At 44.5% G+C, this 25,425-nt stretch overlaps 1 protein-coding gene across 25 annotated transcripts in view; it reads left to right on the top strand.

Annotated features, from left to right (window-relative positions):
- The window catches only part of PPP6R3 (protein phosphatase 6 regulatory subunit 3), a 1,519,855-nt gene that overhangs the window by 514,949 nt on the left and 979,481 nt on the right, over nucleotides 1-25,425 (top strand). For all 25 annotated transcript variants that reach the window (XR_014978878.1, XR_014978880.1, XR_014978879.1 and 22 more), the window contains one exon: nucleotides 20,448-20,577. Coding sequence is in view for 20 of the 25 variants with exons in the window: in XM_085644788.1 (XP_085500914.1) it covers nucleotides 20,448-20,577 (130 nt within the window). In the remaining 5 variants the exon portion in view is untranslated. The remainder of the gene's footprint in view (nucleotides 1-20,447; nucleotides 20,578-25,425) is intronic.

Here is a 25,425-nt window from a genome sequence, read left to right as displayed (position 1 = left end):
GAGGAGGAATGAATAATGCCTACAGTTCTGTAACATGAACTATTGCAGTTAGGACGTTTTATACTAACCTAATTTTCCTTTTCTGATATATGAACTAGTTACTTTGCCCCTCAGCTTGTCCTGTTTAACAGTGTCAGACTGATTCAGTGATCCATGCTGACAGACATGAGTAGTGGGACCCTTTCAATGATAGTTTCCTAGAAAGTAGTGGGGAATCTTACAGTCCATACCCTTATGGATGTGCAATTAAACGTGCATCATAAAATCTGAGGAAAAAAGGTTGTCTTAGACATCCACTCAATGTGATTAAACCTGGAAAAGGATATCTACTGCCGGCAATCCATGTGATCCCCGTTTAACTGGTTTCCCATAGTACTGCCACTATAGATCAATAGCAACTAGTTCTGTTCCTTTGAACCTGAAGAGACCTCTGACCATTCCACTTGGGTCTAAACCACCATATCCTGCTGTGTCTGGACTAAACTGTCCATAACTTCTACTGTGAAATGCCTCTTAACCCACAGAAGGGAAATTTGCTTTTACGTGCATGTTTAGCTATCTTCAACGCTGGGTGTTGGCCTGGCTGTTCAACAGTTTCATAGCATATAGACTTGCTTCCAAGTTGCCTCTCCTTTGTGTCATGTGCTTAGTACGCCAAATGTTCAGCCAACTAGTAAAAGAGTATCTTTACCCCAAAGGGCAAGATTTTGAACTCTGGTGCCAACATTGTTAATGCTGCAGGTGAAGTAATTCATGCAGTTCAGTAATCAATTTGTCGTCTGATCAAAGCATACCATGTAAACTGGACAAATCCAAAATAGAACTTTAAATTCCTTTGTTGCCTAAACCCTATTGCTTTGAGTGTACATCCTGTGTAGACCATGTTGACCAACCCTAGATCACAAACTGGTGGGCTTTCCCATGGCGTAGAACTGGTGGCACAAGATCACCTGTGCCATTTAATGCTTGTTGCTTTTTAACTAACTTCTTATCAAACCTCTAATTATGTAACCTAAGCAAGCAGGTGACTGCTTGAACATAAAGTATGGCCTGAACTCCATGCTAAATTTGAGACTGTTTGCCAGTGTTCCTTATGACCATCTACCACATGGTGGTGGTGACTGTCTATTTTGGGTGGGCACATCCAAAGAGCTTAGTTTAGCATGTATGTTAAAATCAATAGTATCGGCACATCCACATCATTCCTATGGCTCTGTGTGTCCTGGAAATTCCAATCTGTCACTTTCAGAAGTGTGATTTCACTTAGTTGTGTAGTTACTGACATTTGGCAGTGCTAGCAGGGGCAGTGGGTGGTTCAAGCTACAGTGATCCCCTTGTGAAATGCATCTTGTCCTGGGTGTTTAAAAAAAAAACCAAAAATGTAAATAAAGCAGTCTCTCAACTGCAATAATGCTGAAATGGAGCGTTAAAATGTGCTGTACAAAGTCAATCTAACTGTTCGTATTCCTTCAACGTCTTAACACAATATTTCTTTATGGACAGGAGTTTCACATGATTAATACCATTTTACACTTGAATACTACAATCAATAAGTAAGGGGTGCTTAGTCAACCCCCATAACACGGAGGAAGGAGAAAGCAGAAAGGTTTACCTCTGTGTGGCACATATGGTTCTTCTCTATCAACTTGTTTAGTTTCTGACTTTTTTGTTTTGTTCATGGTGTAGAAGGCCCAATGAAAGAATGGCTCTACCTTCAGATTAAATGAGTGTTGTTGTGAAGTCGGCCCTCACAACCTAATTGTGTGCTTCAGGACTTATGCCATTGAAATTAAATAAAGATACACATACAGGTTTCTGTCAGGTCAGTGCTGCATGCAGTTGTGCAACTCTGATTAGTACCATGTTTGCTGCCCATGGCAATGCGGAGTATGAGACAAAGATGTCCAAAGTTGTGTGAAGCTGGATGCGGAGTTCAGAGTGGAAGGTGTATCGGTATAGTTTGTCACCTGACTCTGCTCATGGCACGCATTTCTTGAATCTATTAAGGATGAAAGGCCAAGTAGCCTTGCCAAGATCCTATCCTGTGCTCCTTGAAGGTCAAACATTGCTCTCTGCAGTGAATTATTCAGTTCACAAAGCCACGAGACCCATCTGTGGTGCAGCTTAGCGGCGGTTTATGCAGCTAGGAAGTGACATTTATTTAATGATGGGTTTGTGAACTGGGGGAGTCAATTGTTTGTTTTGCTGAGGCAAGTAAATTTGGCAGATTCTTTTACATCCCTTGCTATGCAGCCAGCAAGTGATTTGGTTTCTGAAGTGAACAACCCAATAGGACTCCTTAAATTAATCACCTTTTGTGTCAGACAGTGTCCTTAAAAGGCAGTTAAATCATGGATCTTCAAATTGAGAGGTACAGTTTAACCAGAAGGCAACCTAGACTGTCTTAGCAAGACTGCTGGTCAGTCCCCTGGAGCAGCGGAACGGCAGGCTTAGCAAATGTTAAGCCGCCATTGTACTCCTTTTCCAGCACGAAGATGCATTCTCTAACCAATGATAAGTACTGCAAGGTCATACGAAATGTAAGACTAGGTGTGCCTCTGGCGACTTATTTCCAATGAAGAATAGTCTTCATTAATGGATTTTTTACCATATCGTATTTGATTAACTAGCTTTTTGACACCAGTCTCTTATGCATGAGCTTAGACCCCTCTGCGCGGACACAAGTGTGGATTTAGCTGTGTGGATGAGTCACATGGCAAGACAATTAACCAGCTGAAACCATTTCCTAAGCATCTTATGACATACGGACACTATAAATCATTGGGTGCTAAAGCACGAGCTGAAATACATGACAAGTGTAATTCCTTTGAGCCAATGTCCTACAGCGACTTGGAACTGCAAGCCTATTTTACGTTTTAAGTTTTTGATGTTTGTCCACCTGGTGTTTAGTCATGTCATCTAGAAAAGCAGGATTCAAGCCATGCGGAGCCTGTTATCAGCCAATGTTGATGATTGACCTGCATCTTGTCTGCCTGTGGTTTCTGGAGCACGATCACGACCCGAAGTCATGCTCCGATTGCTGTGCCATGAATCCAAAAGCCTTGCGGGAGTGGTCCCTCAAGTTCATGGTGGTACTGCGTGCGACTCCGTGTCACTCAGTCTCGTTTGAGAGGAAGGTCCTGGGAGCAGTTACGGAGGAAGAGGGCCCCCCTTCCCCAGCCCCCCCCAATCCAAGTCCTCGGACACTTGAGTAAGTCAAAGCTACAGAAGAATAAGGTCGAAGAGGTCTTTGACTTCTCCTAGTCTGTCTAATCGAGATGAGGGGTTATCGACTTTCAAGGTCTGGCTCTGCTGTTGAGCCTGTGCTGACTCCGCACCTCCCTTGCTTTACTAGAGCTGGAGCAATCCCCACCCAACTAAGTTCTATGAGGCCATGCACCTCATATTTGGGCTGCTCTACCCTTTGAAAAGGAGCTTTGGGCCCCCCAGGGTCGAAGGGAACTCTATCCGTTTCTGCGGCATAGATGGTCTCCAGTGGACCCCCGTGGGTCCATTCCTGGCTCCAGTCCGGTGTCGCTCGTGCCAACTTTACCTTCCCAGATGCCTGTCTTAATGCCGACGCTCCAGGTGGCGACACCATCGCCGTTCTGATGCCCAATACGGATATGGAGCCCGATGGGTGTCACCCTACGCCGGTGCAGACAGGACCTTGTCTCCTAGATCGGAGCCTGAGCCTTATTCCCATTGGTTAGGACTTGGAAGAAAGGGAGGGGTCGCTGGACCCTGGCGAATATCAGCCATATGATGAAGACCCTGGCATTGACTGGTGTGAAGAACTGGGTGAATCCAGTGGACTGGAAACCTCTACAGATACTGATATGCTTTCTCCCTCTACTGTGGATATGGAGGAGGGAGCCTCCTATGCAATGGTGGTGTGGCGTGTGGCTGAGGTCCTTGACCTTCCGCTGCCCTTGGTGGCATTCAAGATTAACATTTTCACAGCAGTGCTGCAACCGGGAGTGTCCACATCTGAACCGATACTCCTGTTCAATGATGTCCTCACTGACATTCTTTTCGATACTTAGTCCAAACCCAACACGGGCTCCTGTGGATAGGACAATTGCTCACCGCTTGCTCCAGGGGGGCCCAAACTTCCTCACCCAACACCCTACCCCCTTGGAGCTTAGTGATCCCAAGCCTCAACATCCCAAGGTGCATTCCAGCCCCCAATAGAGAATCCAAGAGGCTGGACTCCTTGGAGAGGAAGAGGTTTTCTTCTGCCAGTCTGGCATTGCGGTCTGTGAACACTTTATGCCCATTGGCCCGTTACTCCCACAATTTATGGGACACGGATTTGCAAGTTCTGCCACAGGTTCCGGAGAAACCCCGGGCCATTCTCTCTCAGGCTGTTGCCAATGGGAGAGATGCAGCAAGGTTAACCATCTGCTGTGAACTTGACAGGACCGACTCTGGGCAGAGCAATTTCATCAACATTGACCCTGAAGCGCCACGTCTGGTTGAGGATGACTAGCTTTTCGGGAAATGTCCAGGCATCCTTTATGGGAATGCCCTTCATTGGCACCCGTGTGTTTTTGCACTGGAGCAGTTCAAGGACAGTGTCTTTGGCCAAGTCCTTGGGCATTTCTGTGGCCCCACATAACCTCCAATCCACCTTTCGCTACTTTCATGGCTTCTGAAGGTGCTTCCAACTGCGGCAATAACCTCCCAGCCACCAATCTTCTCATGCTCCTCCGCCGTTGTGTGATTGAGGGCTCAGTTACTACAGACCTCGTGGATCGGGTAGCCAGCGGTTTAGTCAGTGCCCCCCCACCTACCCCCGACCCTGCAGTTGCAGCATCCAAACTCTTGTAACCTGCACTTTTGCCGGCATGGGCATCCAGTTGGTGGCAGGATTCGCCATCGCCTGCTCCACTGGCAGTCCTTACATCAGACAGGCAGGTTTTGCAAATTGTCCGAAGAGGCTACTCCCTACCCTTCACGACAACCCCTCTCCATGCCGCCATCTCACGACCGGCTGAAGGAGGATCATCTGTCCCTTTTCTGTGAGGAAGTCATTGCTCTCTTGGTCAAGGGAGACAGAGAGGGCTCTGGTGCCAGCAGTAAGCTTTTGCTATTCTCGCTACTTTCTCCAGTATTGAATCTTTCATAGTCACATGCTTGAATCTTCCCCATCGTCATGGTGGGAGTCCCACAGTACTGAATTAAGCAGTACTATTGAAAGTACATTAGAAAGCATTGAGAAAGATAGTTTGTAAACCAACCTACATCATTAGAATAGACCGAAAGTTCAACCAGTCAGGTACAAGCCTCAGACTCCATCTCCCCTGCAGACGGACCATACCTCAGATTTCTAACCCCACGTCGTGTGTGAGGGAGTCTCCCTGAGCTCTGCTCAGTTCTTAGCGTTAGTGAACTTTTGACCCTGCTCTTTTCCTCTCTGGAACACTTCTACTGATTGCAACATAAAGTATTGTGTTTTATCTTCATCTTCACTACCTTTTCAAGATGTCAGAAGGATCTAGGAAGAGACTTTTTAGATCGTGCAGTCTTGTGGGAAGGCAGGGCTATTCTCAGAAGATCATCACAAAGACTGCCTGTACTGCTTATATCCCAAGCATACTGCCAGGTATTGTAAATAAGGCGAAACTTTCTCTGCCAAAACTCTTTAAGGACATGGAGGCCAGATTATGAGGAGGAAGGTCCTAGTCGCTCCACTCTTGGGCGAAAGCGTAAAAATGAGTGCTCTACCTCATTAAAGGCAGCCTCAAAGATGAATGCTGAAAAGCCATCTATTACAGAGCAGGCAGCCTATAAAAAGCCATCGAAAAAGTTCTGCCCAGAAGTTGCCTTCCACTTCTTTTACAGCACCAGTGCCTGTAACTCCTCAAACGTAGTCTGTCGATGAAAACGACTGTCGCCTGGAACGACATCCAGATCACCTCTGACTTTCGTTTCTACTGCTGTGCTGACGACTGCTCCAGCATCACGTCCTTGTCGATGATAACCGTGATGACAATCACCTCGTCGACTGCATCAACGACCGCAACCGCACAGACGTCCCCATCTACCACTTCGGCGGCTACTTTGTTGACTACTTCATCTAAGATCTCCTCAACGGCCACTCGGTCGACAACTGTGTTCAAGTCTCCAATAAGGATTCCGGTTTCATAGATGATCAACATATACCGACTTTCCTCATCGACTGAGCACAAAAAAGACATTTAAATGCATGAAATTGTTCAAAAGTCTCCAGGTCGGACATCTTCTAGTAAAGTATCACATCTACCTCTAGCTCATCTTTTGAATACAGAGGGGTAAGGAGATGAGAGCCTGTTTGGACCAGCCTACAGCCCGTCACAATTGAAGGTACATTTTTAGGACACTGATAATGAAAACGAAGATCCTATCCATGATGCATCAGAATATTTAGGAGAATTACTCTTTCACGGCTCATCAGCTGCAACGTTATGATTCTTTTAAGGACCATTACCCATATGAGAAATATGAGGAACAACAAGATAGAAGGGAGTAAGGCCATGTTAGTATTAACTTCTCTGGTCAAGGATCTCCGGCATATGCTTAACGATTATTACAAACGTTTTCTGGTCACTTGTGCTCCAGTTCTTCTCACTCTGGGGTGCCCTGGAATACTGGTTACATCACCACTACCTGTTACTCCTCCACCTCCTCCAGCGCAGGAAGAAAGACCGGCTCATTATAGTCTTACCATCAGATATGATTACATTGAAAGTGATCCCAATGATCAGCCAGAGGAAGGAGAGCTCATCCAAGATCTAGGCATGGTTGGTAAAGAATGGGATGATATCGCTTCTTCTTAACAGTTCCCATCTCCTTCTCTAGCAAGTTCTCCTCCAGGTGACATCAAAAGATTCCACGAGTTGTGAGCGCTTCCAAAAGATTTGACCTACCGCTTCCTACAATTCAGACAATGTTTCCTTTACGATTTTGAGGACTCTTCCAGAAAATTGGTACGCTCCATCCCCATAGTTGTACCTTGGAGGAGGGGTTGAAGCTGATGAGGAACCCAACTTCGCTCACAGGTGTGTTGCCGATAATGGAGAAAAAGTATAAAGCCCCTGATTATGCTCCTGCGTATTTAATTGGAAATCCTCTGCTGGATTCAGCTATTATCCAGAAATCCGTCAGCCCCGTGCGCAACTTCCCTCGATAGGGAAGGAAAAAGACTAGTTGTATTGGCAAGCGCTGTGCTGCAATTGCGGCTACATCCATGGAGGCCACCAACGCCTTAGCTCTTCTAGGGCGCTCCAACAGCCAGATGTGGTCAGATCTAGCTCCTCTTCTGGATCATATTCCGGAGGATAACAAAAAAGGAGGCATTGGATATTTTGCAGGAGGGTGCCAGAGCATCATCTAAGATTAAAGATACAGCTATGGACTTTTCTTCCATTGCTTTCAGGCAGATGGCAGGCCCTGCTGTTCTCTGTAGGCAGGGCTGGTTGAAGGCTACATTTTTCTGCCTTGACATTCATTTGAAAATCCTGGACATGCCTTTCGTGGAGAATCTATTTGCAAAGCACATGGACGATGCTTTACATGGCATTAAAGCGAATACGGAGATGGCACGTTCCCTAGGTACGCATCGAGAGGCGTTACAAGTCCTTTCGTGGAGGAAGGGAAAGAGGACAGTTCCAGCAGAGTCCTTCCTTCAAGTAATACCGATACTAGCCCTATTCCCAACAGGGTTATAGATTACCGTAAGTTGGTAAGCAACAACAGCAGTTTCGAGCTACCAACTTGCCTTACACCCAGCAATCGGCTCGATGCTGGCCTTCAGCTTGAGAAAAGTCTCAAGATAACTTCAGACGTCAGTGATGTTTTTCACCCACCAGCCATCTCCTACCGTCATCAGTCTCTGGAGATCCATTATCTGTCCGCATTTTTCCATCAATGGAACTCCATCACAAAGGACAAATGGGTATTGGACACCATATATCAAGGTCACACCCTGGACTTTGTCTAAAAAAGCCTCCTTGTCATCCACCTTTCAAGTGGGCTCAACATCTTACTCTCAAGACAAGAAGTTTTGACTCTTCCGTTAAAGGGAGCAATAGAGGAAGTTCTTTTCTGGCAACGCGGAAAAGGTTTTTACTCTAATTTGTTTTTGAAATTGAAACAAATCATGGATCTCAGACGACTAAACAAATTTATCAAGAAATAGCCGATCAGAATGCTCTTGTTGCAAGAGATTCTCTTGTTGATAAAGGGGGCTTTGATGTCTCTCGATCTTAGACATTTTTTAACACATTCCAATTCACGTCAGTCAAAGTTGGTTCCTGAGTCAATTATGAGAAGTCGAACTAGATATTTGGTGTCAAACATGTTGGAATGCTTCCCCAACACAGATTCCAGTGTTGGCTGTAGGATCCAATGTACTGGGGGGCTCCCCTAGGGTGCCCCCTGTATTTCCAGTACCATCCTTTCAGGATCTAACAAAGCTAGTGCTGCTGCTGCCCACAAACTCATTTCCGCCCTCCTGCTGCTGAGCTTGACCAGGGGCAGGGGAAGGCGAAACAATAGGTTTCCTGCCACAGGGAGGTGTGACCACCTCCCAGACAGGAATTACTGTATTGGGCTGGGAGGGGGTGGGGGGGCTTACCAGCGCCACCATACTGCTTTGAAGGGCACATTTGGTGCCCTCCTTGCATACTCCAGTTTAGGAGCCCTTGGCTCTCGCGCGAAACTGGACAAAGGACATTGGAGTATCCTCCCCTCTGTCCAGTCCCTCTGGGAGGGTTCCTTGAATCGTTCCAACCCTTTCCCTAGGGTACTTAAGGGCTTACCTGTGGGTGGCTCTTCAGATTCGTCATGGGACAAGATTCAAAGTCGAAACCACTTCGACCGTCTGGGCACTTTGGACTTAGCTGGACTTCGCCTGGAATCAAGACTGCATCAAGGAAGACTACTGCTGCTCCTGGTCTTGCTGTTCTGTAACTTTGTCATCTGTGCCTGTGCGTCCTACAGGTTCCTCTCAAGGCCTGTGAGCATCAAGGACACTGAAGTAATCTCTGTTGGAGTGAAGGAGTCACTTCCCTGCATCTGCAGGCACCGCAACAAAGCTGACTGGTCTGCTGCTCCTGACATCCTATGAACTCCGAAAGACTCAAACACAGGTGGTGGTTCTGCAACTCCCTTGAGGCCTGATATGTCCTCTCAGTGAGCGTGAGTCGAGTAACCCTCGCCTGAAACGCTGGAACAGAACCCTTGTGCACCGCGTCGACTTGCCATTGCCAAGGCTTGTTGGCTCTGTACTCCAGAGATCTTCGAGCTACAAGAAGCTCCAGCATCTCTTCCTAGCAAGGTCTTCGTCCTCACCGTATTCTCTGCACTGTGGGCCTGCATTTATGGTGAGATGCTCTAGGTCCTCTTGCGACTCCCGTGTCTTCTCCTGCTGGTTCTCGTGAGGGTCCTCTTTGGCTTCACTGGGCTCCCCTACTTGCTTGCGGCCTGCTGACTCTCCTGCACTTGGTGAGTCCTTTGGACCTTGCTGGCTCTAACGCTGGCCCTTTTTAGTTTGCTGCATCTGCTGCTGCTGCCAATGCTTGTTGGTGCTCTTGCCGGACACCGACCCACTGGTTGTTGACTTACGAGGTGGGAAAGCTTGTGAACGGGTCCTGGTCTTCCACAGCGTAGCCTGGTCCTCACAGCTGCAGCGACAAGGTCACTGTCATCACTCTTGCATCGTCCGTTATTGGTGGTCATTGGTCTTCTATGCAGAGTGGCATAGTCTCTGTTCCCTCTGCTTACAAGCTCTACTTTTCAAGATTCCATCCTTGGATTCCATTAGACTCTTTCACCTTCTTCGCCAGCTGCATCTTTTCTGAAGTCCTCCATTGTGGTCTACGTCAGTTTCTGACAATAATTCGCACCCATGCACCCGGCTTCCCTGGTGTAGGTATCCTGGATCCTGTGGTATCCACGGGTTGGGGGGGGGGGGGATTCTCCAACCCTATGTCTTTCATGGGGTTTCTTCAGGGTCCACTGGGAAGGGTCCTTCTTAAAATCTGGAACCTCTACTTTCCCATTGACTTGCATTGAGTACGTGGTGTATTCCCACTCTGCACACAGCTTCCGTGGGGTTCCTGGGTTCTCACCTCTGGTGTTAACTAGTGTCTCCAGCTCTCCTAAGTCTTCTGGTTCAAGTCCCGACTTTGGTCGCAGTTCACATTCCACTTCTTTAGTATATTTTATTTATTTATTTAACTTCTAACGCGCACAGCTACCCACAGTGGGTTTCCCGGCGCTTGAGGAAAGACTGAAGAGGGAGGGAGAATGGCACGCTAAAATTACTATGCTGTCAATTGCTGCTGAAAGAGCCAAGTTTTAAGTCCCTTGCGGAAAAAAATGAAGTTGGTTTCTGTCTTTAGGGTCACAGGAAGAGCATTCCAGTACTTGGGACCCAAATAGGCGAAAGAACGTCCTCCCATTTTTGCCAGCCTGAATCTGGGGACGGAAAAATCGCCGTATGTAGATGATCTAAGAGTTCGACTAGGTTTGTAGGCCTGGATAAGGTCCTGAAGATATTTGGGGGCTGAGCCGTGTTTGATTTTAAAGACATGACACAGGGCTTTAAATTTAATTCTGTTTGGAATTTTGAGCCAGTGAAGATCACGAAGTGCTGTGGAAGCTGATGTTCTCCTAGGAATGTTGCAGAGCAGTCGGGCGGCAGCGTTCTGCACAACCTGAAGTTTTTTTAAGGTAGTTTGATCAGCTCCCAGATAAAGGACGTTACCATAGTCCAGGCGGGAAACAACCAATGCCTGGACTACCGTTCTTTGAGTGGAAGAAGGTAACATCCACCAGATCTTCTGAAGCCATCTCAGGGTGGCAAAACAAATGGAGGTCACCTTAACAGCCTGCTGTCTCATTGTAAGTTTCTCATCAATGAGAAACCCGAGATTGCGAACCGCAGTTACCGGTTGCAGGGTGGGTCCCATGTCACAGGGCCAATGATGGGGACCCCAGAGATCCTTGTTCTTGCCTAGTATCACAACTTCGGTTTTGTCACCGTTAAGTTTCAAAAAGTTACTCTTCATCCATTTGGAAACACGGGTCAGACCTTCTTTCAAAGCAGAGATGTTGTTGCACTCTTTGTTAGAGAGAGAAAAAATGATCTGTGAGTCATCGGCGTAGGAGTACAGAGTAAGACCGGCTTCCTCTACAATAGTAGCAAGGGGTCTTACATAAATGTTAAACAATAAGGGGCTGAGTATTGAACCCTGGGGAACACCATACGCCGAAAGGATAGGTTGCAGAGGAAGCAGAGGCAGAGAACACCTGGAAAGTGCGATCTTTTAAAAAAAGAGGCTATCCAGCCGAGAGCTGCACCCTCTACTCCCAGGGACCGAAGAGTCGCGAGAAGGATGGAATGAGACACCGTGTCGAACGCCGCACTTAGATCGAGAAGGATCAAGGCTGATGTTTCTCCGCGATCGACACTGTGTCGCAGACTCTCGGTGACTCCTAGGAGTGTGGTTACAGTCGAATGATGCGCTCTAAAGCCTGATTGGGACGGATGTAAAAAACCAGAGCTCTCCACAAGATGTGTCAGCTGAGTATTAATGTGCCTTTCCAGGATCTTTGATAGAATAGGGAGCAATGAAATAGGTCTGAAGTTGGACAGATTGGTAGTGTCCGCTCCGGCCTTTTTTAATAAAGGAATTATCATTGCATGCTTCCACTCCTGTGGAACATATGACTCAAGTAACGAAGAGTTGAGAAGTTGCATTAGCACCTGACGCGAACTAAGTTCAAGTAGTTTTAAAATCTTCTCCTGGAGACCCCTATGTTTTTGTGCTTACTTACCTGTCAACATTTGAAGTGTTGTGTGTATTGTTTGATATCTCTGGGTAGGAGATATACCAATGTGTTAGTGAGTGAGTAAAATAAATATACTTATTTTTGTATAACTACAATGTGTGGTTCTTTTTCATTTAACCTACGCTACTTGATTAGGTCTGGTAAAACAGGCTGCTTATCTCTACTCCTGGACTAAGCCTGAAGGCTGCTTTCCACACCTACCACTTAGAGCGCTTTCTATGGTTGACTAAGACCACTAAAATCTCCATAAGGGTTGTCTGGATTAGTGCAAGTTGCTGAACTGAAATAAGTGTGCATCATATGCTAAGCCAGCCTCCTATACAAGGCCACCAGGTCTTTCCCTCTCTGGACAATTTGCTTGCAAAGGGGTCCACATTCTACTCTGCAAAAGAATCTACTTTGGCCTGTCGGCAGCTCTTCAAATCCATGGGGCTGCCGCTCAACGCAAATCAAACACGGATATTCCTGGGAGCAGTCTTGGACACAAAGGTAGTGAAGGCATATCCCATGCCAGAATAAAGGTGCAAAATACAGATGGCGGATCAACTTCAATCAATAAGTCTACTTCAATAAGAATGTACAAATCTTTGCTGGGAATGCTATCCTCATGCATCCCATTAATTCCAAATTGCTGCTTGCATATGAGGCAGCTTCAGGAAGAGCTGGACTCCCAGTGGATTCAGGTTTGCGGCTCATTTGATGTGATTCTGAGATTCTCATCACACAGGCAATGAAGAAGGCTTTGTCATGGTGGGGAAAGGAGCCCAGTATTTCTCCGGATCTCTCCTTCGAGGCAACATTTGCCAGCTACATTATGACAACGTATGCCTTTCTAGATGGTTAGGGAGCGCCACTCTTAGACTTGGAGATTCATCGAAAATGGTCTATCCAAGAATCGCGGATTCATATAATTCTCGAGTCAGTGTTTCTAGGACTGCAAGCATTCCTTCCCAGAATGTGAAAACAGACAAGACAACACCACAACTCCTGACATCCTTTTTATTTGTGAAACCTGGCTTTATGAGGACATGACCAGTATTATAAATCTTGCGCTGCCAGAGAGCTATCACATGAAGTCGATAAATAGAAATACCAGAGGAGGTGGCATTGCTATCATCTATAGAAAGCACTTTCTGTGCTCCTTCACTACAGAATCGATTTCAAACTCTGAAAGCGCTCGCTTTAAGGTCACAGTGGGCCCTCATTTTTCTTTATCTGGCCTCTATATTTATCGGCCTCCCGGCCCTTCTTCTAAATTTATAGAAACCCTCCTTGAAACGGCGAACTCTCTGGTGGTGAGTTCGGCCAATTTTACGATACTGGGAGACTTGAATCTCCATTTTGATAGAAATCAAGATCCCACTATTAATAATCTCCTAGCTGATCTATCAGCCCTACAACTCTGCCCCCTGATCCAGGACGCCACCCACTCGGCTGGTCATATCCTAGACCCCGTTTTTACCAACCTCCAGGAGACTATAACAGAGACGCACAAACCCATAGATTGGTTGGATCACTACCTAGTCAAATTTACCATTCTGATCAAGGAAGTGTTTAATAAAGCGGAGTCTATCCATCATCTTAAAAGAGCATGGCACAAACTTTCAGCTAACAATTTACATACCACCTTAGGAGAATTCCATCAAGAAGCTCATTCAAACATAAACGCCACATATGCTGCCTTCTCTGCTTGGATTAATCCAGGATTAGATACCCTTGTACCTCTTAAATGGACTAAAGGACGTAGCTCTCCCTCTAACCCCTGGTATAACAATACCCTGAAAGCATTGCGCAAGGATTGCAAAACAGCCGAAAGACTATGGAGACAAGAATATTGTATTAAAGATAAAGCCGCCTATCGTCTAAAACAAAAGCTCTATCATAAGGATATTTGTTCTGCAAGGGCCATTTTCTATGCGGAACAAATTACTTCCAGTACCAACCCCTCCAAAGCTATATTTAAACTAGTAGATGAGCTACAGAAAAACAGATCTCCTCCCTCAAATGCTATGTCTGCACAGCAATGTGAGGATCTTGCGTCTTTCTTTGTGAACAAAGTACAAAACAACTACAAATCCTTTCCTCGCCATTCTGCTACAGCTCTTGGCTCCCCCCCTCCCTTTTATAAATGCACCAAGATGGAGCTCATACCGGAAATCTCTCGTGAAGACCTAGCTGTACTTTGCAGGAAGGTCAAATCTGGTTCTCCAGCAGATCCCATGAGACCGACTCACTTCGTAGAATCCCTGGATTTCTTTTTACCCTTCTCTAACATCCATATTAAACCTGTCCTTTTCCTCGGCCACTGTTCCAACTGTCTGGAAGCAAGCTTGGGTCTCTCCCATCATTAAAAAATCAACCCTTGATCCCTTAAAGCCAGAGAACTATAGACCTATTTCGTTGCTTCCTTGGATTTCCAAACTCGCAGAAGCTCACGTTAACAACATCTTGACCAAACACATGGATCTATATAATATCTTAGATCCATCCCAAAATGGGTTTAGGCCACACCATAGCACTGAATCTGCCCTCCTAGCCACGTCTGAATATCTCCGGACGATATTTGATGCCGGCCAAAGTGCTGCGCTGATCTTATTAGATCTCAGCGCGGCCTTTGACACGGTATCTCATAACATTCTACTGGATCGTCTGAACATGGCAGGTATCTCGAGCCGTGCATTGGACTGGTTCCGCTCCTTTCTGGAGGATAGGTCTTTTCGGGTGTCAGCCCCTCCATTCCTCTCCCAGTCCCACTCCATCGGACAGGGAGTACCTCAGGGCTCCGCTCTCAGCCCATCCCTTTTCAACCTATATGTACAGCCACTCGCGGCTGTAGCCAGAGAATGGGACCTCTCGCTGGTGTCATACGCCGATGACACGCAGCTAGCAATCACTCTTACCGAGGGTCCCTCTATTTCTGCAGTGAGGTTCAGGGATGGGCTGGATGCCGTAGCCCAATGGATGACGGATAATTGCCTGCAACTCAACGCAGGCAAGACGGAGGTGCTGCTTCTTGGAAAGAACACCAGCTACTGGAACCAACACTGGTGGCCTCGGTCACTAGGTACCATCCCTCCCCCTAAATCCCTGGTTAAAAACTTGGGTGTCTGGATGGACTCAGCACTTAACTTCCAGACCCACACAAAAAGAGTAGCGGCCACCTGTATGGGCCTGATGAGAAGCCTTAACCCCATACTTGGCTTCTTCGACCCCAAGGTGCGCCAAACAATTATACAAGCCACAATTCTGTCCCGCCTAGACTATGCTAACGTCCTTCTCTTGGGCGCTAACAAAGCCGAAATTGCGCGTCTACAGCGTGTACAAAACACCGCGGCAAGAACCTTGGTCGGACTTCCCCGCAGGTGCTCGGCTAGAGCCACTATACGAAAGCTGCACTGGCTACCAATTGAGTCCCGTATCCAGTTTAAAGCTCTCGTTACGATCTTTAAAATTCTTAAAACTGGACGCCCACTACTTCTCCGCCCTCTCCTTATACCTTATGTGCCACAGCTTAAGTTGCGCTCCTTTGGCCAACATTTATTGACAGTTCCCCTCACAAAGTTAGCTCGCACAGGTGGGCGCTCCTTTAGAGTACTAGGAGCCAAACTTTGGAACAATTTGCCGATGAACATCCGCTCAATGGAGAGTCTTTCCGCTTTCCGGAGAGCTCTTAAAACCCTTCTATTCCCCCCCTTTTAGGTTTTTGACTCCTGGTCTTTCCTTCTCTGTCTCCTGTGAAGATTCTGTGGTTCTTTAGCGCCGGGACGCCCCTTTGCTGGGGCAACTCTGTTTTGAGCTTTACCAAATTTTAACATAACATAACATGTGGCCAAGCAAGGGGGGTACTAGATCTAACACGCTATCTCTTCAGGCACAAGAGACCTGGAGGTGGTTGTTAAAGCTCAAAATGACTAAGTAGATCATGTCCCTGGCATAGACAATGAATGGGCAGGTTCTCTCAGCAAGACAGGCAGCCAGTGCCGCAAATGCAAACTAAATCAGTTGCAGCTGTAATAAGTATTCACGATGTGGGGTACTCCAAACTTGGATCTTTTTGCAACTCTGACAGCAGATTTCCTCAGGAAAATTCTCCATATGCAGTGGATGGGAATGTTCGTTTATGCGTTTCCACAGATTGCTCTCCCATCTCATTCTGGTAGCCCCAGCATGGGTGAGACAGTTCTGAAATTCAGAGCTTCTAATACTGTCCATCTCTCCACACATTTACTTTCGGCCAGTGACCAAACTGTACAATGGTCAAATACTGTACCTACAAATAAAGTCTCTGATTGACGTGGAACCTCACAACTGAGTTTGGAGCTTTAGATATTACAGCAGAATGTAAATTAGTCATGCAGCATTCAAGAGATTTTTCCACAAATAAGGCTTATGCAGCAATATTGAAGATATTTTTCCATTGGTGCATTATTGCAATCTGTATCCTTTTTATTCTCCACCAGTACAGTTGTTACCATATCTCCTGCTTTTGGCAAAGTCCAGATTAGCTCACTCGTCCATCATAGTCCACCTGGAAGATTTCCAGGTTTTGTAGGAAATCAGGGAACCTTTCTCTTTAGCCTACTAGGATAGTAAAAGAGTTAATGAGAGGCCTTTTCAGGACTTTTCCACCTATAAAACGCCCTGCGGTGGCTTGCCTGTTTAAATACGGTTCTTGCTCCTCTCATGCAGCCATAAAGCAGAACTGACATGTATCTCATGGAAAACTGCACTCCTGTTGGCCCTCACATCTGTCAGAAGTGTCAGTGAAATTCAGGCTTTCACAGTTTCAGAACCATTTTTTTAAGTTTAAGGAAGACAAGGTGGTGTTAAGAACAACCTCATGCTTTATACCCAAAGTACCAAATTAATTTCACCTAAATGAACCTGCACTTGGCAACAAAACTTTCGTCTCCTGCTGAAAAGGCTCTGCACTCTAGATGTAAAACCATGCTTAAAATTCGACATTCGTAGAACAAAGAATTTCAGAAAGACAGAACAGCTCCATATCTCTTTTGCTCCTGCAAGAAAAGGATATGCTCTCTCAAGGAACAGTATCGCTAGATGGATATTGTCCGCTATTGCTTTTGGCACAAAAAGGCTGGAAGACCGCTTTCCAGAAAGGTTGCAGCACACTCCACAAGAAAAATGGCAACTTAAACAGTCCTGCTTGCTGGCATATCGCTTACAGTTATCTGCAGGGAGGCAACATGATTGAATGTGAATACATTCACCAAGCACTAATGCTTAGACTTGACATGAAAGAATGATGCTACAGTAGGACAGGCGGTACTCGGACATATGTTTCTGTAAGGTACAGCTTCTTTCATATATTTTTTTCTCTATCCCTCTGATGCTTGTGCACAGAGATGGTCATATATATATATATATATATGTGTGTGTGTGTATATATGTGTGTGTATATATATATATATATATATATATATTTTTTTTTTTTTTCTTTTCTTCCAATATTGATTCTATATTGTAAAAAGGTTGTTTACAAAACGTATTTTTTCCTTAAAAATATGCATCAATAAGCAGAGTCTTCACCTTCTTGCTTTAAATTGAACGTTATCACTGCAAGAGTTCTGATTCAAGCATGTGAATCTATGAAAGATTTGATACTGGAGAAAAACAAGTTTCCGACCTGTTCACTGTGGTTCTCCAGAATGAGTTCTTTCATAGATTCAAATGCGGCCCGGCCGCCTCCCCGTTTTTAGGCTTGCCACAATATGGCTATTCTCTTATTCACACTTGTGCTTGAAATCTGAGGTGGCTCTGCTGGGTAGATGGGGATCTGAGGCTTGTCTCTGCTGAGTTGAAGTTTGGATCTATTTTAATGATGTAGATTGGTTTACAAATGTACTGTCTTTTTCAATGCTTTCTAATGTACTTCTAATAGTACTGCTTCAGTACCGTGCAACTCCCACCATGACGACAAGAAAGATTCAAACATGCATCTATGAAGGAACTCAATACTGGAGAACCCCCGTGTACAGGTAAACTTATTTTTTGTGGTTCCTAAAAAAGGACAAAGGACTTTGACCTGTTATAGATCTGCAGGCCTTCAAATTTTTCCTCAAGAAGGAGAAATTAAAAATGCTGACGTTTGCTCAGGTGTTTTCTGTCCTGGACCCAGGAGACTGTATGGTGACGTTGGACTTGCAAGAAACCTATTTGCACATTCCTGTCCTGCCTGCCTACTGGCGGTTTACGGTAGGCCGTCAGCATTTTCAGTTCACTGTGCTCCTTTTTGGCCTGAACAACTCCTGTTGGGTGTTCACCAAGGTGATGGCAGTGGTTGCAGTTCATCTGCGAAGTTCAGGGGTGCCAGTCTTATCCTATCTTGAAGACTGGCTGTTGAAGACGGGCTCGCCCCATGCTGTCATCTCCCACCTCCAGACTACGGTGAACCTCTTGCATTCCCTGGGGTTCACTGTCAACTTTCTGAAGTCACACCTGACTCCCTCTCAGACGCTCCCTTTCATTAGACCTGTTCTAGACAAACTTCAGTTTCAGGCATAACCTCCCTAGCAGCAAGTCGCGATATTCAGGCTGGATTTCGGGGAGATTGACTCTGAGGCTGCTCGGCCTCATTGCCGCCTGCATCCTGTTAGAGACACATGCCTGTTGGCATATACTAGATCTGCAGTGAGACCTGAAGTTCCAGTGAATGCGGCATCAGGGTAATCTCTCTGACATGGTCCCAATCTCAGAGGGGACTGCAAAAGATCTACAGTGGTAACTAACTGACCGTGATTGGGTCAGCAGCAGACTCTTCTCCCTTCAACCAGATCCGACTATAGTGACAGATCCGTCTCTCCTGGGATGGGTGGCTATCTGGGAGAGGTGGAGATCTAAGGACTTTGGTCTCAATTGGGATCTGGACTTCACATTAACCTGTTGGAACTCTGTGTGATCCAACTGGCATTGAATGCCTTTATTATCTCCATCAAGGGAAGGCTAGTGCACGTGTTGATGGATAACACCACCGCTCTGTGGTACAGCTGCAAACATGGCGGGGTGGGGTCATTGACTCTGTCATTAGGTTGTGCGCCTCTTGACATGGCTGGGATGTTTAGACATTTCCTTGGTGGTTCAGCACCTGACACTGTCTGAGTGCTAGAGAGGACGAACTCAGCCGAAGTTGCCAAGCGGATCACGAACAGCGTCTCCAGCTGAAGGTGGTGGTAGATCTTTCTGGAGTGGGGAGAGTTGGTCAGATCTGTTCGCCATCTCGAGAACTTGCAGTGTCAGCAGTTCTGCGTGCTGGATTTTTCCAGGTAGCTCTTGCTCGGAGAGGCTTTTCGTCTGAAATGAAATTTCAGCCTGCTGTACACCTTTGCACCAATACCACTCCTGCCTAGCATGCTGAGTACCGGTCAGGAGATCTGCCAGACAGTAACGTGGACATCTATGCACACGTTTACCTAGCACTACTGCCCTTACAGTTAGGTCCTCAGTAATGGCAATTTTGCCTGTTCGTTCCTTCAGGACTTCTTAGTGTGAAATCGATTTGTAGACCTACCTCCCCTTAGTATTGCTTAACTATCTATTCTGAGGTAAGGAATCAGCGGTTAGAAGTGTATCAGATGAACAAGTTACTTAACTTCAGTAACTCCTTGTCTGGTAGACTCTAGCTGCAGATTCCTTACTGACCCACCTATCCTCCCAACAAATGGAGTTATAGGTTCAGGCTGTTCCCCTTCCAGGGCCGTAGTTTCTCACACCAGAGGTCAGTACTTTTCATGGCTCTGCGCTTCTGGCATGGTAAGTCTTGAAAAGACACTGATGTCCGCACGCTGGAGGGGTGCTTATATAAGCATTGCGCACATTGCATCCGATTATGCCACACGGAATCAAATGATGCTACCTCCCAGTACGCGGGGGTACTGCTCGCGAAACATTTCCGGATCTAGACTGTGGGTAATTCTAAGTTAAGGAATCTGCGGCTAGATATTCTCTACCAGATAAAGCATGACCGGAGGTAAGTAATTTGTTCAACAGGTACTCGTTAATAATACTAAGAAAAATAGACAATCTTTTTTGCTTTTACACTACTGCTTGAAGGGAAAGCTATTGGGGATTTCTAAATTTGTTGTATGAGGTTTACAAGTTTACAAGTTTTCTGTGCCAGAGCAAAACAAATACTTTGAACTGAACTGCATTCACATTCTATTTTCAAAAAAGATGGGAGGAGCAATGGATTTTTAAGTAACATTCCTTTAGTGCCCGTTTGCGACTTTTCTACATGGCTAAGCACACAGTTTCATAATAGTGGCTGGTTATCCAAGTTGATCAGATAGTGTTAAAGACTTTGAGCCTGATTAATAATTTGATGGGTGGCCCAGCATCTAAGTGTGGCAGAGATAATTGTACCACCCACCAAATAACTGGGAACTCTGTGCCGTCAGATAAACTGCTGTCATGGCTGTCCTCCTGAAGGCATTTCATGTTATGGGGTCTTTCACCAAACTGTTTCTAAAACTGCATGCCTTTGATACAGTGAATATATTTTGACATAGTCGAGTAACTAACTCAATTGGTTCTTGGTTGATGTGTTAAGTATGTTAAAGCAGTTTTCTCTATATTCTGATTTGTTGTAGGTTTGAGGGTCACATAGATCTGTGCCCTCCGGGCATGAGCCCTTCAACTTTTTTGGTCAGCAACAACGTACTTGAAGCAATAAAAACAAGATTAAAATCCTTCCACAACCTGCTAATTGAGCCTCCAATGGTGAGTAAAACATCTGATTTGGCAGTTTGTGACTCATTCTGGGAATCATTTTTTGAATTGGCCATTTTGTAACAGATAAAGACTGTCAAGGTTTTGCTTCCCAAAACCTGTAAAATGTATGGAAAGGAATTGATCTTTTGATAAGCTGGTAAAAACACAAAAGAAACTTTTCCTGTACTTTTCCAACAATTTCCCCCTTTTACTGAAAATATGCATCTGCTAAAACTAAAACAATAGCATCAATATTGGTTGATAGATCTCCCTCACATCCTAACAGGCAATTGACATGCACAATAGCCTTTCATCTCGGATCATAGGGCAAGGTACTTCACCAGAGTCTAGTTGCTCACCTTGGTAGTCCAACCCTGAATTCTTTAAATATGGCTGATTTGATTTTTGCCCACCCCAACACTCACTCACCCCTATCTCACAGGAAGCTCTGTAGTAGGGAAGCAAAATAACTAAAGGTCTGGATTACCAGGGACTAGATTCTCCTAATTGTATGTCCATGAACTCTGGGTAATTCCCAAGTTTAGGTGGGAATTAGCTCCTTTGCATTCAGTACCCTACAATATCACAGACACTCTGAATCTGTTCACATTTGTTTCTGTAGCAGAGCTTTTAAGTATAGGGTTAGCACAATGTCATTCATGCTGAGCTAGAGAATGACAAAGCCTTTTGCCATTTTACAGCCAAGTCTTTAAGCATTTGATTAGCAAGTGCCATCTATGCAGAGCTGAAAAATGACAAGCTTTTTACCACTTCAGGCTCAGTATTACAGCTTTGGATTGGTAAAATACTGTCCACGCCAACCTGGCAAGAATGAAAGTAACCCCTGACATGTTTTGCTGTAGGTGGAGTTCATCAGAGAGGTATAGCTTTGTCCAGACACAAGAAGCACCCTGTATAAGTCAACACAATACCCTTTCAAGCTGAGAGTGCCCCCTAAATTATGCAAAAAAAAAGGAAGCCAGGAACTCTGGCTAATTACCAAGTTTAGGTGGAGAGCAGCTCCTATTGATCTGGTTTTATCTATCTAAATGTATTGATCGATCTTCGAAAAGTGTATATATTAGTTTGTGGATATATGTGTGTGTGTGTGTGTGTCTATATATATATATATATATATATATATATATATATATATATATATATATATATATATATATATATTCTACTGGCGGTCGCCAGTAGATAAGTTATAGTTAGGACCCTGTTTCCATAGGAAATCCGCAACATTCTATTTGGAATAACTTTGGCGCCGGTCGACGAATCCTCGCGAAATTTTCAAAATAGGTGGGGCGCTACGCTCCGCTCCTACCCTGAAAGTCTCGGGGGGATTCGTCAAGCGGGGGCTGAGAAAAAAGGGGGGTCCCAAAACGCGTTTTTCCCATGCATTTTTCCATAGGACCTTTAGACACAGCTACAGCCCGAACGGCTGAACAGAGTTACTTGAAATTTGGCAGAGAGGTAGTCCTCAGGTCAAGGAAGTGCCTTTTGTAGGTTTGGTGTAAATCTGTTCAGTAGATCCTGAGAAAATAGCATTTAAATCAATATATATATCTGTGGCAGCTTACGGTGCGCTTACCGAGCGCTTACGGTAAGCTTACCGTACGCGTACGGTGCCGTGCGCGAGTGCGATTCTGATTGGCTGTTAGATCTAAGTAAACATTCGAATCGATCGAAACCAGGAAGCGGCGGCCGCCATTTTCTCTCTAGCACTCTAAGTGAGGCAGCAAAAACAAAGGCAAAAAACATCTAAAGGGGCAATGTATTCAGTTCCTAACCACCTAGCATTGATGATGGTGTCCCCAAAGAACCCCCAAGGCCAAAAATTCAAATTTTTTATTTTCGAAAAATCGCCGATTACGCTTACCGTACGCGTACGGTAAAAATTAATTAAAAAAAAAAAACTATCCACACTATCCCCACCCCATGTGCAAATGGTGCCCGAAGGACATCATTTGTGCATGGCATATCTCTTACAAATGAAAATATAAAAGATTACATTTCACAACGAAGCGCATAATATGTCCTCCATGTGCGCACGGTGCGCAGCGCACCGCGTGACCACCGTGTGTGCACGGCACTAACTGCGTAAAGTGGGCGCGCGGTGCGCGAAGCGCACCGCGTGCTCACTGTGCGCGCACGGTGCGCGAAGCGCACCGTGCGCGCACGGAACGAACTGCGTTAACTGGGCGCGCACGCCACGAATGGCGTAAAGTAACTTAGCATTTAAAAAAACGTACAAATTCACTGAAAAAACCGTAGGTTTCACACACGTTATAGTTAGGAATTAGCATTTAAAAAAACCTTGCAAATTCACTGAAAAAACCATAGGTTTCACACATGTTATAGTTAGCTGGACATTTTACTGATAAAAAACCAATTAAATTCCCCCGTTATAGTTAGTGCAGGCAACTATAACTCACGCGACCGCAATCCTCTGCTGATGCTAATACTGTATTTAGACACTTATTTGCCCATGTCTTCTTCCATTAAATTTTAGCTATACATATATTACAAATATTTTTTTTTCATAAAGACACATATGTCATCAGCAGAGGATTGCGGTCGCGTGAGTTATAGTTGCCTGCACTAACTATAACGGGGGAATTTCATTGGTTTTTTATCAGTAAAATGTCCAGCTAACTATAATATGTGTGAAACCTATGGTTTTTTCAGTGAATTTGCAAGGTTTTTTAAATGCTAATTCCTAACTATAACGTGTGTGAAACCTATGGTTTTTATATATATATATATATATATATATATATATATATATATATATATATATATATATATATATATATATATATATATATATATATATTCAAGGTCCAGGAGGGACCGAAACGCGTCATGGCCGACTAGCAGAATAAACTAATTTGCACAAGAAACGTGGCCTGTGCCTGCTTTGTATCTCGGAGATTGGGGAGCGAAGTAAGCAGCAAAACAGGATATATATATATATATATCTCTATCAAAAACGTCGTCTCTGCACTTCCTCGCGCCTTGCCGCGCTATCCGGCGAGCAGAGACCACACGACTCCTAGGTAATAGGCACAGATGAAATATTTATTTCAGAGCTGCAATCTGACGCGTTTCGGACAGAACGTCCTTGCTCACAGACAATCGGATATCGCCCGCCATGTTTTTTAAATTTGCTTAGTGCACATCACGTGATTAATGAACCTAGATAAAATACTATGCAGGTATACACTTTGTGGAACATCGGTTAGTCTGTTTTCTAAAACATATTAAAAATAAAACATCATTGCGTTTTTCGTCAAATGGCAAAAATGAATAAAACCATTGTAAAACTTAAATGCATAAATGCAAATATAAAGTCAACTAATGCAGAATTTCTAAAACTGTCTGAATCGAAATGGGACACAAGCGATGTGCGTAAATGGAAGCTATATGTTGCTTAGTCCCCAATATAACAAAATTGTGCCTGGTATTGTGAACTTGGGTCAATGTACAAAAATGCTAATTTTATAATAGCTGCCTAAATGCATCTGATAAATATGTGCAAAATTACGCAAAATTGTATCACAACAGACATATTTGTGCAAATTATGCTTCTCATTGTAAACAATTCCATGTGCAAAAATGGCTAATTCCATTAACAAACCATAAAAAGCAATTCATACACCGCTAGGTAGCTGGATACTCATTTAGTACCTACATCGCAAAGAAATGAAACTCCTTTGTAAGTACTGCCGTCTGTCTGTGGCCAATACTTGTGTAATTGTGTTTTGCAGTTCTAATACTGAATTGTAATTATCCATTGCAATATATTAACCCTGCACGATGACTTAATTGAAAACCAATCTTCCACTAAAATAAGTGTTGAAATATAAAGTGCTAGTGCTACCTAAAGACCCCATAGGAAGAAAGAAAATGTGCAATATATGTAGGTTAAAAATAATTATGCTGCAAGGAGGCCAGCCGCATGAAATGTACCACCCAAAGTCTCCCCTGAAGAGACCTAAAATATAAGTTGAAGATACAGCATGTTGTTACTTGTATAATCTCATTCATAAGAAATGGTACAGATCTTCTGTGGTATTTAAACCGTTAGGGAATTTGCTATCTAAATTCCAATATGACCTTGGATTCCGTTCTTCTTAACATCTTGTCCCTGTCGCCTCCCCTGTGTGGTTTGGGAATAGCCATTATTACATAATATTTTAAACATTGCAAATCGTTATTATGCATTTGTTTGAAATGCCTGGCTACTGGACACGAGCCATCGTTATTAATATATATAAGTACAGTGTACCTAGTAGAATTTTCAGTTAGTGGTGCAACATACGATATTAAGTTTCTCTGCCCACCAGATGAAGCACATTTAAAAAAATCATAAGGAGAGCCCTTGCACACCTACCCAGGTATTATTCTTCATTCTGAGGCGTTCTCATTTGTCATCAAATATAATGGCAAATGGGCACCCTGCATGGTAGGTAGCACTTAGTTGATAGTTTTTGGGAAAAGGGGATCCAGTGCAAACAAAAAAATCACCTAGGTGTCTCAAGTATGCCTTTACTATGTTGAGTACCTTGGAGATGATTTAGCAAAATGGTTGATACTGAAAAGGTTGATTTACTTCTGCATTTTTCTGGTCAACTTCTTTCTGCCTAGTTGCCCAAGGGGGGTCTGGAATTTATCAGATCCAAGATTTCTGTATTTTGCAACTTTGTAACCCAACCATTCAAAAAGACATTTGCTCATATTCACAGATTGTGCATATTGCAGTTGACTGAACTTGCGATTTGTGGTTCTTGTGTGGAATCTGTAGGGAAACACAATAAAACAAAGACTGACACTAGACAAAATAAAAAT

This window comes from Triturus cristatus, chromosome 3_1, assembly GCF_964204655.1.
Source record: "Triturus cristatus chromosome 3_1, aTriCri1.1, whole genome shotgun sequence".
Lineage (NCBI taxonomy): Eukaryota > Metazoa > Chordata > Amphibia > Caudata > Salamandridae > Triturus > Triturus cristatus.
This window is presented reverse-complemented; position numbering and strand designations above follow the sequence as displayed.